Raw genomic sequence first — 14,645 nt, 5'->3', positions numbered from 1 at the left:
CTCAATTATGCTCATGTGGAACCTGTACATACACCAGGAGGCAGTCATTCAAACAGAACAATGGGAGGCTGCATGGTTTGGGATCAGAAAGGGTGTGCGTCAGGTTTGTATCCTTTCATCAGATTTACACCATCGGTATGCTGAGCAAATAATCCGAGAAAGTGGGCTATATGAAGAAGGAGGCATCAGCATTGGAGAAGACTTATTAACAACTTGTGATATGCAGATAACACAATCTTGCTTGTTGAAAATTAAGAGGACTTGAAGCACTTACTGATGAAATCAAAGACTACAACCTTCAGTATGGATTACGCCTCAACATAAACAAAAAAACCTCACCAGTGGAACAATAAGCAATATCATGATGAACGAAGAAAAAACTGAAATTGCCAATGATTTCATTTTACTTGGATCCACAGTCAACACCCATGGAAGCAGCAGTCAAGAAATCAAACGATGTATTGCATTGGGCAAATCTGCTGCGAAAGACTCAAGCCATGGTTTTTTCAGTGGCTTCGTATGCATTCAACAGATGCACAATGAATAAGGAAAAGAGAAGGATTGATGCATTTGAGTTACGTTGGTGAAGAATATTTAATATACCAAAGACTGCCATAAGAACGAACGTACCTGTCTTGGAAGAACAGCCAAAATGTTCCTTAGAAGCCAGGATGGCGAGACCGTCTCTGATACTTTGCACATGTTATCAGGAGGAACCAGTCCCTGGAGAAGAGCGTTAAGTGCAGTAAACTAGAGGGCCAGAGAAAAAAAGGAAACCCGCTCCCCGCCCCAAGATGGATTGACAGTGTCTGCAACAATAGGCTCAAACATTAACAGTGATTGTGAGGATGGCACAGGACCGGGGGCAGTGATTCGCTCAGCTGTACACTGCGTTGCCATGAGCGGAGCCGAAGCCACGGCACCAAACAACAATAACAAGATTTTTGGTGTGGCACTATACTATCCTGGGACTGTGATCCGTCAACTGTATTCTTATTCTGCGTTATTGGGGACTTTACTCGTCGAAAATCATCGGAACGCGTTTAGGGGGCGTCACTGCCTTCAGGCTCCTGAGAAAAAATCTGTGGGAACCAGGACTCCACTGGATGAGCGCGCAACGGCCTCCTGCGCTCCATCAGGCCGGCTTTGTCCTCTCGTCCTCTCTTGTCCGCGGGACGTGTTTCTCGCCGAAGACGTCTGAAGACGGGTAGCTCCTCCTCCGGGAAGACTGTGGGGCTGGCCCGTTAGCTAAAGCGTCAGCGTCCGGCAGTCGAAGCCGCGCCCGGGAGCTGCGGTGGGGGAGGGGCGGTGGCAGCGGCTCGCGCTGCGTCGAGTTTCCCAGAATTCCTAGCGGCTGTGGGGAAAGTTTACGGGACGTGGGCGGCAGTGGCGGCGGCGGCGGTAGCTGTAGCGGTTATTAGGCGGCCGGCGGCGGACCATGGCGCTGGCCTGGCTTCCCTCGCCTCTCCTCACGGCGTTCCCGGGCAGCGTCGTGGAGCGGGCAGACTTCCGGGAAGGAACTGACATGCGGCTGAGCGGCGACCGGCGCGCTTAGCGCCCCGAACATGCGGCAGTCCCTGCGTGCGACCCCGGGCTGCGGAGAGGCGGCATCGGCGGCGGCGGCGGCGCAAGAGGGAAGGAGGCGGCGGTGCCTGGAGAGGTGGCGGCGGAGACGTCCCGGGCCCGGCGCAGAGCTCTAAGGGAGGCTGCTTGGCGCGGCCTCTGGCATCGTGGAGGAGGATGCTGTCCCGAAAGAAAACAAAAAACGAAGTGTCCAAGCCGGCCGAGGTGCAGGGGAAGTACGTGAAGAAGGAGACGTCGCCTCTGCTACGGAGTGAGTGTCGGGCTGGGCGCGCCCACCCGGCCCGGGCGGCCGCGGGGACCCGGACGGGGGCGCTGGTCGCGGTGTTAGAGACCCGCTCTTCCCTCGCGGGCCCCCATTCCTGTTGGCCTCTGTGGAGTACTGGTTTTGTTTTCTTGTGCGTGAAGTGGTGTTTTTTGTTTTCTGACAATACAACAAAATGTAGGAATAGTTTTATTTTTAAAAATGATTGTAGAAACTTTATTTCCCTGATACGGGAATGGTCAATTAATTCAGTAGTGTTATTCCAAGTTTTATATGTTAACTATTTTATTTTTTCAAATTTTATATTTTCGGTAATTTAATTAAAGAATTATAACATACGACATTTATTAAATAGTCGAAGAGTTTTAAATGGGATTTCACGCATTCATACAAATTATCACGGCAAGTTTTAGTTAGAAAATTGTAATTACCTGTAGTTTCGATGTTCTTTCCTTGAGAGGCGATAAAGAATAAGAAACTTAGGTTATTATTTATTTTTTTTTCCTTGAGGGAAACCCCTAGAAATAACGAATCTCCCCTTCTTCGTGGCTTTGATTACTAGAAGAGGCTCTTTAAGGAACACTTAACTTGCTGATACTTTGACGTTTTAGGAGTAAAAGTGATGAGACTGGGACACACTTTTTCCTCGTATAGGCACAGCGTGGCTTATGTTTGCAAACACTGCAGGTGTCACTGGGCGGTGCTGGCACTTGTGGGATATCTAAGGCTAAATTCTTTAGCTCTGCTTCTGGATACAGAGATGAGGTGAAAAGCAGACTGTCGTTATTGCAGCCACTACCCAAAACCTCATCACTCTTAGACCTCAGAACAGAGGAGCCAAAATCAGTTATATTTGCCTGTATTAGTGAGTTTTAAAATCTGTGCTTCCATTAAAGACTACCAGAGATGCCAAAAAGACAAAAGAATTCAAAATTATTTCTCCCTAATTTTAGGAAAATTTCTGAAAAAAAAATTTTTTTAAACTTTAATGGAGTGTTACCCCTCCTCCACTTTTCTCCTCAGTTTAAGTAGTTGACTCTGAGTTTTGAACTGAATCTTTTGAATTTTTAATTTTTGCTTGTGTGTTTATTCTGAACCTTTGTGAAGTAAAGTTGGAGCTTACATTTTGGTGCTCACACTACGTGCTAGTCCCTTTGTGTAAGTTTTCTTCTTGAAAGCAAGTAGTAGGGTATTACCTCATTTATAGTTGAGAAAGCTATTTACAGAGGTTCCTAGTACTTCCCAGGGTGCACAGAAAAGGGTAGAGAGCCTGGTTTTCCGTTACAATCACATCTTCAGATATCCAGATGTAATACTTGCAATGCTTTCTGATAGAGCAACAAAGTAGATATGATGGGGTTTATCAGTATCCTGAAACTTGATCTTTAAACCCTTTTTAACACCTTCTTTTAGGTTATACCTATGTTACATTTTTGGTTAAATTTTTAAATGATAGCTTGTAGTTTGCTGCAAAGAAAGTTTATTAAACATTACTTAAAGTTATGAAATACGTTTGCTTCACCTTTAAGCAAATAACTTGTGATACAGTATTTCGTTTTTGCTTCATCAAGTGTTGAGTCTGCACTTGCGTTAGCTTCTGAAGGTTAGTATCATGAATACCCTATTAATAGTAAGTTATTAAATGAACTAATAAAATCCAGTTTTCTTTATATTTTAAAAGTACTTTTTTCCGTAACTAAGAAAAAAAAAAAATAGCTAAGATATTTTCAAGTACGGTATTCAGAATGTACTATATCCTCAAAGCTATTGTTCTGCTGTTATCTTCTGTTTTGAATTATAATTACTTGCTTTAAAGGAGCCATAATCTCAGGCTTGGTGTTTTTGAATTGATTCAATACTTGTGTGCCTTTTTGAAATAAGATCTTTTTCATTTTTAATTTTTATACCTAAAATTTTAACTTGCAGGCTTTTGATTACTAGTTTTAGGTAATTTCAAGAGTAGGAAGACTAAGTTAATAATTTTAAAAAATCTTTTTAAAGGAATCCACTTTTACATGTTTAGGAGTAGCATTATGTTCTGTTTTATTTTTGGAATTGTGTTTGCTTGAAGAATTCTTAGCAGTTTATAAACAAAAGTCATCATATAAATTATACTGATAACTGCATTTAGATTTGTTAGGTTGTTTACTGTTGTTTCCTGTTTTTACACATTATGAGTATTTCAGTACATAGTCATATTTAAATTTATTGGCATTTCATTATATTATATGGTAGCATGTAGAATATATTTGATTCTGACTGAGCTTACATATAGCGCATTCATGCAAAGTATAAATTCAAGTGGGAAAGTATTAATCAGCCTCAATTTAAAAATACCCAAGTACTGTCTTAAATCAAGATTTAAAATGTGTTTTCTTGAGTCCATTTGAAATTTTGCATTTCAGTGGTGGTAGATGTAAATAAACAGCTTTTGAAAAATATATGTATTACTCACTGAAATGGTAATTTTACTTTTTGTTTTATTATAGATCTTATGCCTTCGTTTATCCGGCATGGTCCAACAATTCCAAGACGAACTGATATCTGTCTTCCAGATTCAAATCCTAATGCCTTTTCAGCTTCTGGAGATGGAGTAGTTTCAAGAAACCAGAGTTTCCTTAGAACTCCAGTTCAAAGAACACATCATGAAATAATGAGAAGAGAAAGCAACAGATTATCTGCACCTTCTTATCTTGCCAGGAGTCTAGCAGATGTACCTAGGGAATATGGCTCTTCTCAGTCATTTTTAACAGAAGTTAATTTTGCCGTTGAAAATGGAGACTCCAGTTCACGATTCTATTATTCAGATAGTTTTTTTGATGGTCAGAGAAGGCGGCCACTTGGAGATCGTGTACAAGAAGACTACAGATATTATGAATACAACCATGATCTCTTCCAAAGAATGCCACAGAATCAGGGGAGGCATGCTTCAGGTGACTTAAAATTATAAATACATTAGTTTATATTTAGATTTATTGACACTTCAATTAAAAAGATACTCTTCTCTGGGTTTTCTTGGGAAGCCAGCAATACTTGTAGTGAAATACTTTTTCATTCCACCAGTGTTGCTAAACCATGTTGCAAATAGTTATTAACCCACACTGTATGAAGGAATTCTTGTGTCCATTTATTTTATTAACTTGTGTTATATAAACATAGTTCTTATCTTCAGGCTTATCTAGACCCTTAACACTATGAGCTTTGAAAACATGGAGAGTTTAACATCCATAAATCCAACCCAGCGCATGGCTGTCTAGTCGATTGCAACTCATAGCGACCTTATAGGACAGAATAGAATTGCCCCATAGGGTTTCCAAGGAGTGCCTGGTAGATTTGAACTGCTCTCCTTTTGGTTAGCAGCCATAGCTCTTAACCAGTACACCACCAGGGTGCCCATAGATGGATTGAGTTTAGGTGTAGGTTTGATAGAATGGGGAAGTCTGGGCATGCTAGGTGACACCATTGACAACTACGTCATTATTTAGATAGAACCTGACCTGTTTCTGTAAACAAAACTTTTAGTAGCCCACTGATTATTTCCTGAGTTGGTCAAAAAGGCTTATTGTCAAATAGTTTATTTGGAAAAAGCTGAAAATTAAACAAGCTTTCTCATCTGATTTTTTTTCCTAGTAAGTTGTAGGCCTTAAATTTTGGCAGGATTAAAAAAAAAAAAAAAAAAAATACATGAAATAGATTTATCTTGTAGTCCACATAACCTCAAAAAAGCAGACTTAGAAAACAGTTTGGAGCACAAGTTTTTTGGTTGTAGAAAACATTTTAAAAATTTAGTATTAATCACTTATGTGTCTAGGGCTAGCTTTACCCTAACCTTCTTGGTCTCTGCCCTCTGATATCTTTTTTGGGGAAATGAAGCCAGCATTTCCAAAATAATCACAGAAAAATTAGTTGTTAAACTTTATGACCTATTTCAAGTCAGAAGAGAGAGATGAGGGTAGGCTGGAGTATCTAAAGAATGATTCATGGAAGAGATAAGACTTGAACTGGTCTTTGAAGTTGGATTTTGGATTAACAAGGGATGGAGGAAAGACATTTTAAGTGGAAAATTGAGAGTAGCATGGTGAAACTAGGAGTAGGCATGGTATAAATCCAAAGGACAGTGTATAGTTCTGCCAGGTTTTTTTTTATAGGTTAAAGGATGGAGACAATTGCATACTTCAGTCCTTACTTTGCTTATTGTAATATTGTGCAGTTCTAAAGCTTAGAAATAATGTTATCCATACAAATAGTAAGTTTTAAAAATAAAGTTCATTAATACTTTTAGAATATTTGCTTATTATAGGAAATTTGCAAAATACAGAAAAGTAAAGGTAAATTACCTGTTATACCAGAGATTGTCTTAGTATTTCATCTTTTTTTGTGCCAAAATTTTTTTTACATTGTTGTAATTGTATTTTGTACAGATTTGTATGCCTTTTTATTTGAATGAGTTTCTTAATGTCACACGCTTTTTATATGTAGTTTTAATGACTCCATAATCTTTCATGTGGTAGCTGTTCAACAGTTAACATTTTAAATTCAGCCTTCCCAGGAGTTAATGAGGACTTGACTAGGTTATGGACATGTGGAAGAAGGACAAGTAGGGCAGATCTGAATTGATGGAGCTTAACCACTAATGGGGTTTGAAGGATGAGGGAGAGGGAAGAGTTGAAATTAGCACAGCACCTGGCTACATAAACCCATTGCATCGAGTCGATTTCAACTCATAGTGATCCTAAAGGACAGAATAGAGCTGTCCCATAGGGTTTCCAAGGCTGTAAATCTTAGGGAAGCAGACTGCCACATCATTGTCCCATGGAGCAACTGGTGGGTTTGAACGCTGACCATTAGGTTAGCAGTTGAGCATTTAACCTCACTACATAACCCTTTGCCTTCGAGTTGATTTCGATTCATAGCAGCCCTGTAGGACAGAGTAGAACTGCCCCATAGGATTTCCAGGCAGCAGTTAGTGGATTCAAACTGCCAGCCTTTTGTTTAGCAGGCAAACACTTAGCCACTGTGCCACCAGGTCTCCAATCTGCCTACATAAAACTAGAAAACCAAACCCTTTGCCGTCGAGTCGATTGCGACTCAGTGACCCTATAGGACAGAGTAGAACTGCCCCATAGTTTCCGAAGAGTGCCTGCTGGATTCAGACTGCCAGCCTTTTGGTTAACAGCTGTAGCACTTAACCACTACACCATCAGGGATAAATGGTTGAATAAGTGAATGAATCCAGAGGTTTCAAGGCTAGAAACTCAAGACGATTTTGATAGTTGTGGGGGAGTAGGGATAATAGCTTAAAACAGTCTGTATCAGTTAAAAAAGATGATGTGTTGTTCTTTGCACTCATCTTTCCCAGGTATATTTACATCGCAAACATAATTCACTTATCATACTACTTTTCTCCCTGAGCGTGAAGCATGTAAGTATGAAGAATTGATAATACCAAGTTAAGATACTGATTCACAAGATATCATTGAGTTTTAAAAACCTAAATCTTTACCAATTCTTTCAGGAGCAATCTGACATAATTTGTGTAAGTTTAAAGACAGATTTTAAAACAATTTTCCAATTATGATTTAGAAATAAAAGTTAATTGGATACTTTTTCAAATTAAAAAATGACGTTTTTAAAAATAAGATAAAAAAAAAAATCAGTGATGCATGCCCAGAAACTTCATTCAGTAACATTAATTTATATCAGGGCAGTAGAAATGTAATCTAAAGTTTTGTTGTGGTTAGGTGCCATTGAGTCAATTCGGACCTGTTACCATCTAGGAAAAAACAGTGCTTCTTTGAAAGACTCTTAAGTGGCTGGGAAGGATTAATAATTGATTATAAATGGTACAGAAAAGCCTAACAACTGTCTTTTCCAGATGGAAACAATCTGAATATGAGACAGTAGCTGGAAGTTTTTTGAAATCATCTTGAAAAGACTAGAAACTTATATTTTCAAGATTTATGGTGGATAGGATTGAAGGAATTTTGGAAAATGGAAAGGAGAAAGTTTGTAGGATGGCAGAGGTGTGGTAAATACTCCAGTAAATGCACACATGTTTAGTTAACCAGGATCATCTTTTGATGAGGGGTTAGAGAATCATCAGAGATGTAACTGTGTGTGTAATTTTACTGCAGAGGAGAGAAGGCAGCCGGCTTGGTTCAATACCTAGATCTCTTCGTCAACCATGGGTATAATGTTTAGTACCTAAACATTCTTTACATGAGAATTAAGTTTTGATTATTTTTATTAGTGTAATAATTGGAAGAAAGATATGGAATAAAATAGTTTGCATTGACTTCTTAATGACAGTAGGAATTCCTGCCAATTAGGTATTTCTTAGATTTTCAGGTAACACCTTATCTCAAGAGTTAACATCATCTTACCTATCATGTTTAGCACAAGCATGAAAACAAGTTGCACGATACCTTACTGGGCATTATGGCCTACCAAGTTCTACTTTAGCTGTGAAATTTGACCTTCAGCATTTTTGGCCAACATACCAGTCAAGCACTTACTGTATGTGCCAAAGGAAGGAATTCTGCTGTTAACAGGAAGTCTTTATTTGGAATACTAACGGCAGATTGAGGCCCTTTGTTTTACACGTAAATTCGCAGTTTTAAGGGAACAAATCAAGTTGTAAAAATCAAACTGAAAGTATCAGGCTTTACAAAAATATACTGGATATGTGTTTACTCCGGTAAATGCATAAATATTTAATTAACCGGGATCATCTTTTGATGAGGGGTTAGATAATCAGAGTTATAAATGTATCTGTAATTTTTTTTTGCAGAGATGGTGGGGAAGGCAGTTGGCTTAGTTAAGTACTTAGATCTCTATATCAACCATGGCTATAATTTTTACTGTTCATTACTCTGGACAAGATTGTGTAACTTCATTAGAGTTCCAGATTCCATTTTTTTCGTCCGTAGCCACCATAAAATTAGGAAACCAGAATTTTTTTGTCTTTGCGTATAAGGACAAATCTCATAGACATGTCTGGTTGTATGAGATTAAGTTCTTTGAGGGCATATCTTGAAAGCTTGGTAGAAAGGCAGAATAATACTTTATCTGTATTTTTTGAAAATCATGTATTTAGTTTATGAATGTTTTATTTTATATTAATGGAAGGTGTTTGTGCAGTTAAAATTCCTGCAAAGGGGCGTTGTTCTGAGGGTTATTTATTGAATGCCACCCATTCTTTTCTGGGACTAATTGAAATTATGGGAAAAAATTCTCCCTGTAGCTTAGAAACTGAAATTCTCATTTTCCATACCGATTTATTTAAAAAATTGGTAGCTTGCTTTTTCTTTTATTAGTGGTAGTTATGTTTTTCTTTGTAGAATTACAGTTGATCTTTTGTTGTTAAGATTACAGGGTTAGTAATAAATTTTCTATTTGACCTTAAATCATCTGTATGACGTTTGGTAAATAAATCTTTATGTCCTCATCTGTAAATTGGTAGTGATAGTACTACCTCATGGTACTGTTTTGAGTATGAAATAGGACATAAATGGAAAGGGCCAGGGACATAGTAGGCACTAGTAAGTGTCAGTGCGCATGCTGTTTGTAAGGGTGTTATTTCATCTTTACTTTTTCCAGATTTAGGATGTTTGGTTATTGAAGTTGCAACTTTTGGCCAAACTTAGAGTGGAGGTATGGTGTGTAAGAGCTTGGCCTAGCTTTTTTTTTTTTTTTAAATCTGCTAGACCTATTTTATTACTGGTAATGCTTTAATGTTTCAAACCAGTGATTTCAAATCTTTTTGTACTGTACATGTGTTTCTCAATAGGTTTTATAAAATTTCCAAAAACAGTAATTAAAAAAAAAAAATTTAGTCCGCATGGCACTTTCAGAAAGTATGGATAGGGTGTGTCATGAAATAAATTATTGTTGTGTGCTGTGGAGTGATTCCAACTCAGAGCCAGCCTATAGGACAGAGTAGAACTGTCCCATGGGGTTCCTAAGATGTAATCTTTACAGGAGCAAATCGCCAGGTCCTTTCTTCCACAGAAATAAACTGTATATCTTTAAAAATGTTGGGAATCATGGTTTTACACAGCATTGGTACAGCTGGTAAACCTATTTGGAACTTTGGGTGCTTCATGGCAGAGTTTAGTTCCTGAAAATGAGAATCCTTACAGACTGATCTTCGTGCTTCCTTTAAACATGAATTTCAAATTTATCCTAGTTCAAATCTGGTTTTTGGTATCTGTTATTGTTTAAATGTAAAAGTACGTGTATTTCTAGATTTAAGCAAGTTGAGTATATGGAAATCTGGATTTTCTAAACAGAGAAATTGTCACAAACTTTAATCCTCTCCGAGTATAGTGTTCAATTGCAATAAAAGCTTTTGATTTTTAAATACTATATTTAGAAATCTATTTATAATAGATGTTTCCAGGGGGATCTCTGTCCAGCCAAAATGTTGTGCTTCTTATGTTGTTGTTGTGTGCCGTTGAGTCAATTCAGACTCATAATGACCCTATGTGATGGAATAGAACTGCCCCATGAGAGCAGGTCACCAAGTCTTTCTCCTGTGGAGCCCCTGGTGGGTTCAAACTGCCAACCTTTCGGTTAGCAGCTAAGTGCTTAACCATTGCGCCACCAGGGCTCTGTTATGGTTGTTATAAATAATGAATTGACTATAATTTAAAAAAAAATTTGTGTTTTAGGTAAAAGTTTACACAGCAAATTAGGAGCCCTGGTAGTGCAATGGTTAAAGCACTTGGCTGCTAACCAAAAGGTTGGCGGTTCGAATTCACCGGCAGCTCCTAGGGAGATGTATCAGTCTGCTTCCATAAAGATTGCAGCCTTGGAAACCCTACAAGGCAGTTCTATTCTGTCCTGTAGGATCTCTAAGAAATGGAATCAACTTGACAGCAGTGGGTTTAATAATTTTTATAGAAATTGTTCCATGCCATTGGCTACAGTTTTTATAATGTGTCAGCATTCTCATTGTTTCTATTCTGTTTGCTCTGTTTCCATTGATCTAGCTTCCCTTCCCCTCCTTGCCTTTTCATCTTTGCTTTTGGGTAAATATTGACAGTTAGGTCTCATATAGTTGACTGTTTAAGGGAGCATATTATTTATGGATGTTATAAGCCAATCCGTTATTTGGTTGAAAGGTGATCTCCAGAAAAAACTTCAGTTCTGGGTTCAAAGGGCACTTCAGGGCAGCAGTCTTGGGGGTTCCTCTAGTCTTTCTTGATCCAGTAGGTGTGGCCTTTTTTAGAGATTTGAATTTCGTTTTGCATTTTTCTCCTATTCAATCCAGGACATTCTATCTTGTCCCTGGTAAGAATGGTTGGTAATGGCAGCTGGGTGTCATTTAGTTCTTATGGTCTCAGGTTACAAGAGGCTGTGGTTCCTGTAGGCTATTAGTTTATGGACTAGTTTCTTCTTTGAGTCTTTAGTTTCCTTCATTCTCTTTGACCACAATTTTTTAAAATTTTATTACATCGTTACATTGCTATCCCTGGTTGTGGTAATAGTACATTTTTAACTTAATAGAAATATTAGAGGGTATAAAACGATTGCACGGTGATACAACATGACTTAAAATTATTTGCTGTGTGCATGCTTTTAGAATATTGGTTTGCTTCTTTTCTTTTGAAATATCTTCCCTTTAAATATTAAAGTTGCTTAAGCTATACTTGTTAAACCTTCAGCTCCAATTTGACAGAAGCCAAGGTCAGTTTCATTGATCTAGCTTCCCTTCCCCTCCTTGCCTTGTTAGCTTTGTTCTGATCTGTAGTCACTATTTTTTTTTTTTTTTAAGGAATATATGCCTTTCTTCCCAAAGGGTACTGAGTAAGAGTGATTTTGTTTGTTTTCTTGCTTTTTTGGCCAGAATACCTTATAGGTGGTGGTATATACATCCTGTTGCATCAGTTCTAGAGGCACACAATGACTCATTTCTCCTTTTGTGATGTTAAGATTGATTATGGATTAGATGTCAGCCTGATTCATCCAGCATGAAGTTCTCCATCAGCTTTTTACCTATTGGTTTTGGCAGTTATCAGTGATCATTGGCTAGATCCAGAATTTCATTATGTGTTGAAAATGGTGATGCTCCAGGTCTCTCATTTCTTCTGATTGGAATTCTGTAATGAAGGGCTTTCCCTTATCTGTTATGTGGTTACTGTTAAGGAAAGGCAGGATAAATTGCTAGATTTTCTCCCTAGTCACCTCCAGAGGTAAGCAGTGAGGTTTTATTTTTAGTATCGTTATGAACTCATGAATTGTTTTTCTAAAAACTGAATTTGACCAGGGTTTTTTTTTTTTTAATTTCCATTTTCTGTTCTAGGATCCAATTCAGAGTACCACATTGCATATTGTTGTCATATGTCCTTAGTCTCCTTTGATCTGTGACAATTTCTCAGTCTTTCTTTGTTTTTACAACCTTCATAGTTTTACGGAGTACTTGTCAGGTATGTAGCAGAGTGTCCCTTAATTTGTGTATTGCCTGATGTTTTCCTTATGGTTAGACTGAACTTAATGGTTTTGGGAAAGAAGAACACAGAGGTGAAAGAAATGTCCTCATCCTGCAATATATCAGAAAGTACATGATATTAGTAACCTTCATCACTTGGTTAAGGTTTGCCAGGTTTTTCCCTTTTCATACTCTGTTCTTTGGAAGGGAGTCACCAAGTCTAACTCACACTCAAGGCAGGGTAAGCGGATTGAGCTTTACCTCCTGGAGGTGGAAATACCTACATACATTATTTGAATTCTTTTGTGAAGATTTGTCTCGTTTCATTTAATCTTTTGTATCAGTATTGACTTATATATGATTATTTTATACTTTGGGTTATAATCCAATACTAAGTCATTTACTTTGTTCAGTTGTTCCAGCTGTAGCAATTGGGAGCATTTTCAAGCCGGCTTCTCTGCACCTTTGACTTAACCCTATCTGCCTGTCTGTCTATCTGTCTGTCTGTTATTCATCTCTCTCTCTCTCTCTCTACATATAACCTAACCCAGTGCCGTCGAGTCAATTCTACATATATATATAAATTTTTTTTTGCACTTTCTTTTGTATACTACAGAATGCTCCAGGTTCATCTGTGTTTTCCCTGCCTTAGACCTACAATCAGCCATTTCTCCAAGGTGAACTCTTGGGTTTTAACATTTGTGTTTCAGTTCATTGTTCTCATAATTCCTTTTGATGTTTAAATTGTTCCTTCTTTGGCTACTGGAGCCCATTAGGTTGTTTCCTTTTGACAGCTTCTTTGGTTTCTGATGTGACTAGATGTTCCAGGCTCATCTTGTACATTTCTTGCCTCAGACCTGGAATCAACTATTTACTCAAAAAACCTTGATTTTTTCAATAGGGAAATAGTGTTTAGGGATCACATACTTGTGCTCATTGCTGTTGAGCAGAGCAAATGGACATATCTACGAAACATGCTTTTGTTTTGGTTTTGGAAAGAGATATTCATCCTGAGTCTACACTGTTGGTGATTTTAAGATTTCCAAGTTTTTACTTTTACGTTTGTATTTTTTCTCATACTGAAAATCTCGGTTCCTGAAGACACCGTAAGTATTCATTTGCTTTACCTATATTACGTAACTCGGAGTCCCTGGGTGGCACAAATGGTTAAGCTCTTGACTATTAGCTGAAAAGTTGGCAGTTCAAACCCACCAAGAAGCACCTCAGCAGACAGGCCTGGTGATTTGCTTCTGAAAGATCAGAGCCTTGAAAACCCTATAGAACAGTTCAGCTCTGCACAAGGGGGTCACCATGAGCCGGAATCAACTCAGTGGCACCCAACAGCAAAAACATTGCATAACTAGTTTCAAAAATAATCACTAGTGTTATTTACAAGATTATTACTGAATACATGTAAGATTTCTGTCTATTTTATTTTTTATCTTTAAGCCATCTCCCAGATAGGAGGTACAGTCAATTTATTATGTTTAAAATGAACTTTGAATAGTTTTTCTCAGTGTAAATGTATATTAAGTCATCAGCTTAATGTACACTTAAGTTTGTTTCATTTCGTTTTCACTTTTTAGGAATTGCTTTTTAAAATTTTGATTTAACTTTGTTTTATAGTTACCAAAAAAGAAAACCAAACCTGTTGCCATCTAGTCAATTCTGAGTCATGGCAACCCCATGTGTTACGGAGTAGAACTGAGCTCTCTAGGATTTTCTGGGCTGTAATCTTTATGGAGGCAGATTGCCAGGGCTTTCTTCCACAGTACCCCTGGGTGGGTTGGAACTTTAATTTAGTAGCCGAGAGCAAACCGTTTGCCCCACAGTTATCTAGGATATTTAAATGGTTCCAAAATCAGAGCTATAGAACAATGTACATGTAGAAAATTACTCCCATCCTTCGCCCTTCCACCCTGTTGTCTTCCTCCCATAAAAAAAAAAAAAAAAAAACCCTGTTGCTGTCGAGTCGATTCCAACTCGTAGCGACCCTATAGTACAGAGTAGAACTGCCCCATAGGGTTTCCAAGGAGCAGCTGGTGGATTCAAACTGCCAGCCTTTTCGTTAAGAGCCACTTAACCACTGTGCAACCAGAGCTCAACCCATATAGATAAACTTTTTTGTTAATTTTTATTGTATCTTCCCATTGTTACATATTATAAAAATAGGTACAAATACCTACATGTATATTCATGTTATGCCCTCTACTATCATGTATACAGGCCTTGGATACATCACACGGTAAAGCAAGTGACATGAAATTTTTCGTCTCCCAGTGCATATAAAAGTTACGTTTACACTATAGCGAAATCTATTAAGTGTGCGATAGCATTATGTCTTACCAATGTACATACCTTAATTAA

The 14,645-nt window shown here is 38.1% G+C and overlaps 1 protein-coding gene across 6 annotated transcripts in view; it reads left to right on the top strand.

Annotated features, from left to right (window-relative positions):
* The first annotated feature begins 1,600 nt into the window (after positions 1-1,600).
* The window catches only part of SAV1 (salvador family WW domain containing protein 1), a 38,455-nt gene continuing 25,410 nt past the window's right edge, over positions 1,601-14,645 (top strand). For all 6 annotated transcript variants that reach the window (XR_010323155.1, XR_010323154.1, XM_064292470.1 and 3 more), the window contains exons 1-2: positions 1,601-1,834; positions 4,336-4,779. Coding sequence is in view for 4 of the 6 variants with exons in the window: in XM_064292470.1 (XP_064148540.1) it covers positions 1,741-1,834; positions 4,336-4,779 (538 nt within the window). In the remaining 2 variants the exon portion in view is untranslated. The remainder of the gene's footprint in view (positions 1,835-4,335; positions 4,780-14,645) is intronic.

Source organism: Loxodonta africana, chromosome 10 (assembly GCF_030014295.1).
Source record: "Loxodonta africana isolate mLoxAfr1 chromosome 10, mLoxAfr1.hap2, whole genome shotgun sequence".
Taxonomy (NCBI): domain Eukaryota; kingdom Metazoa; phylum Chordata; class Mammalia; order Proboscidea; family Elephantidae; genus Loxodonta; species Loxodonta africana.
The sequence above is the reverse complement of the archived record's forward strand: the minus strand, read 5'-3'. Positions and strand labels throughout refer to the sequence as shown.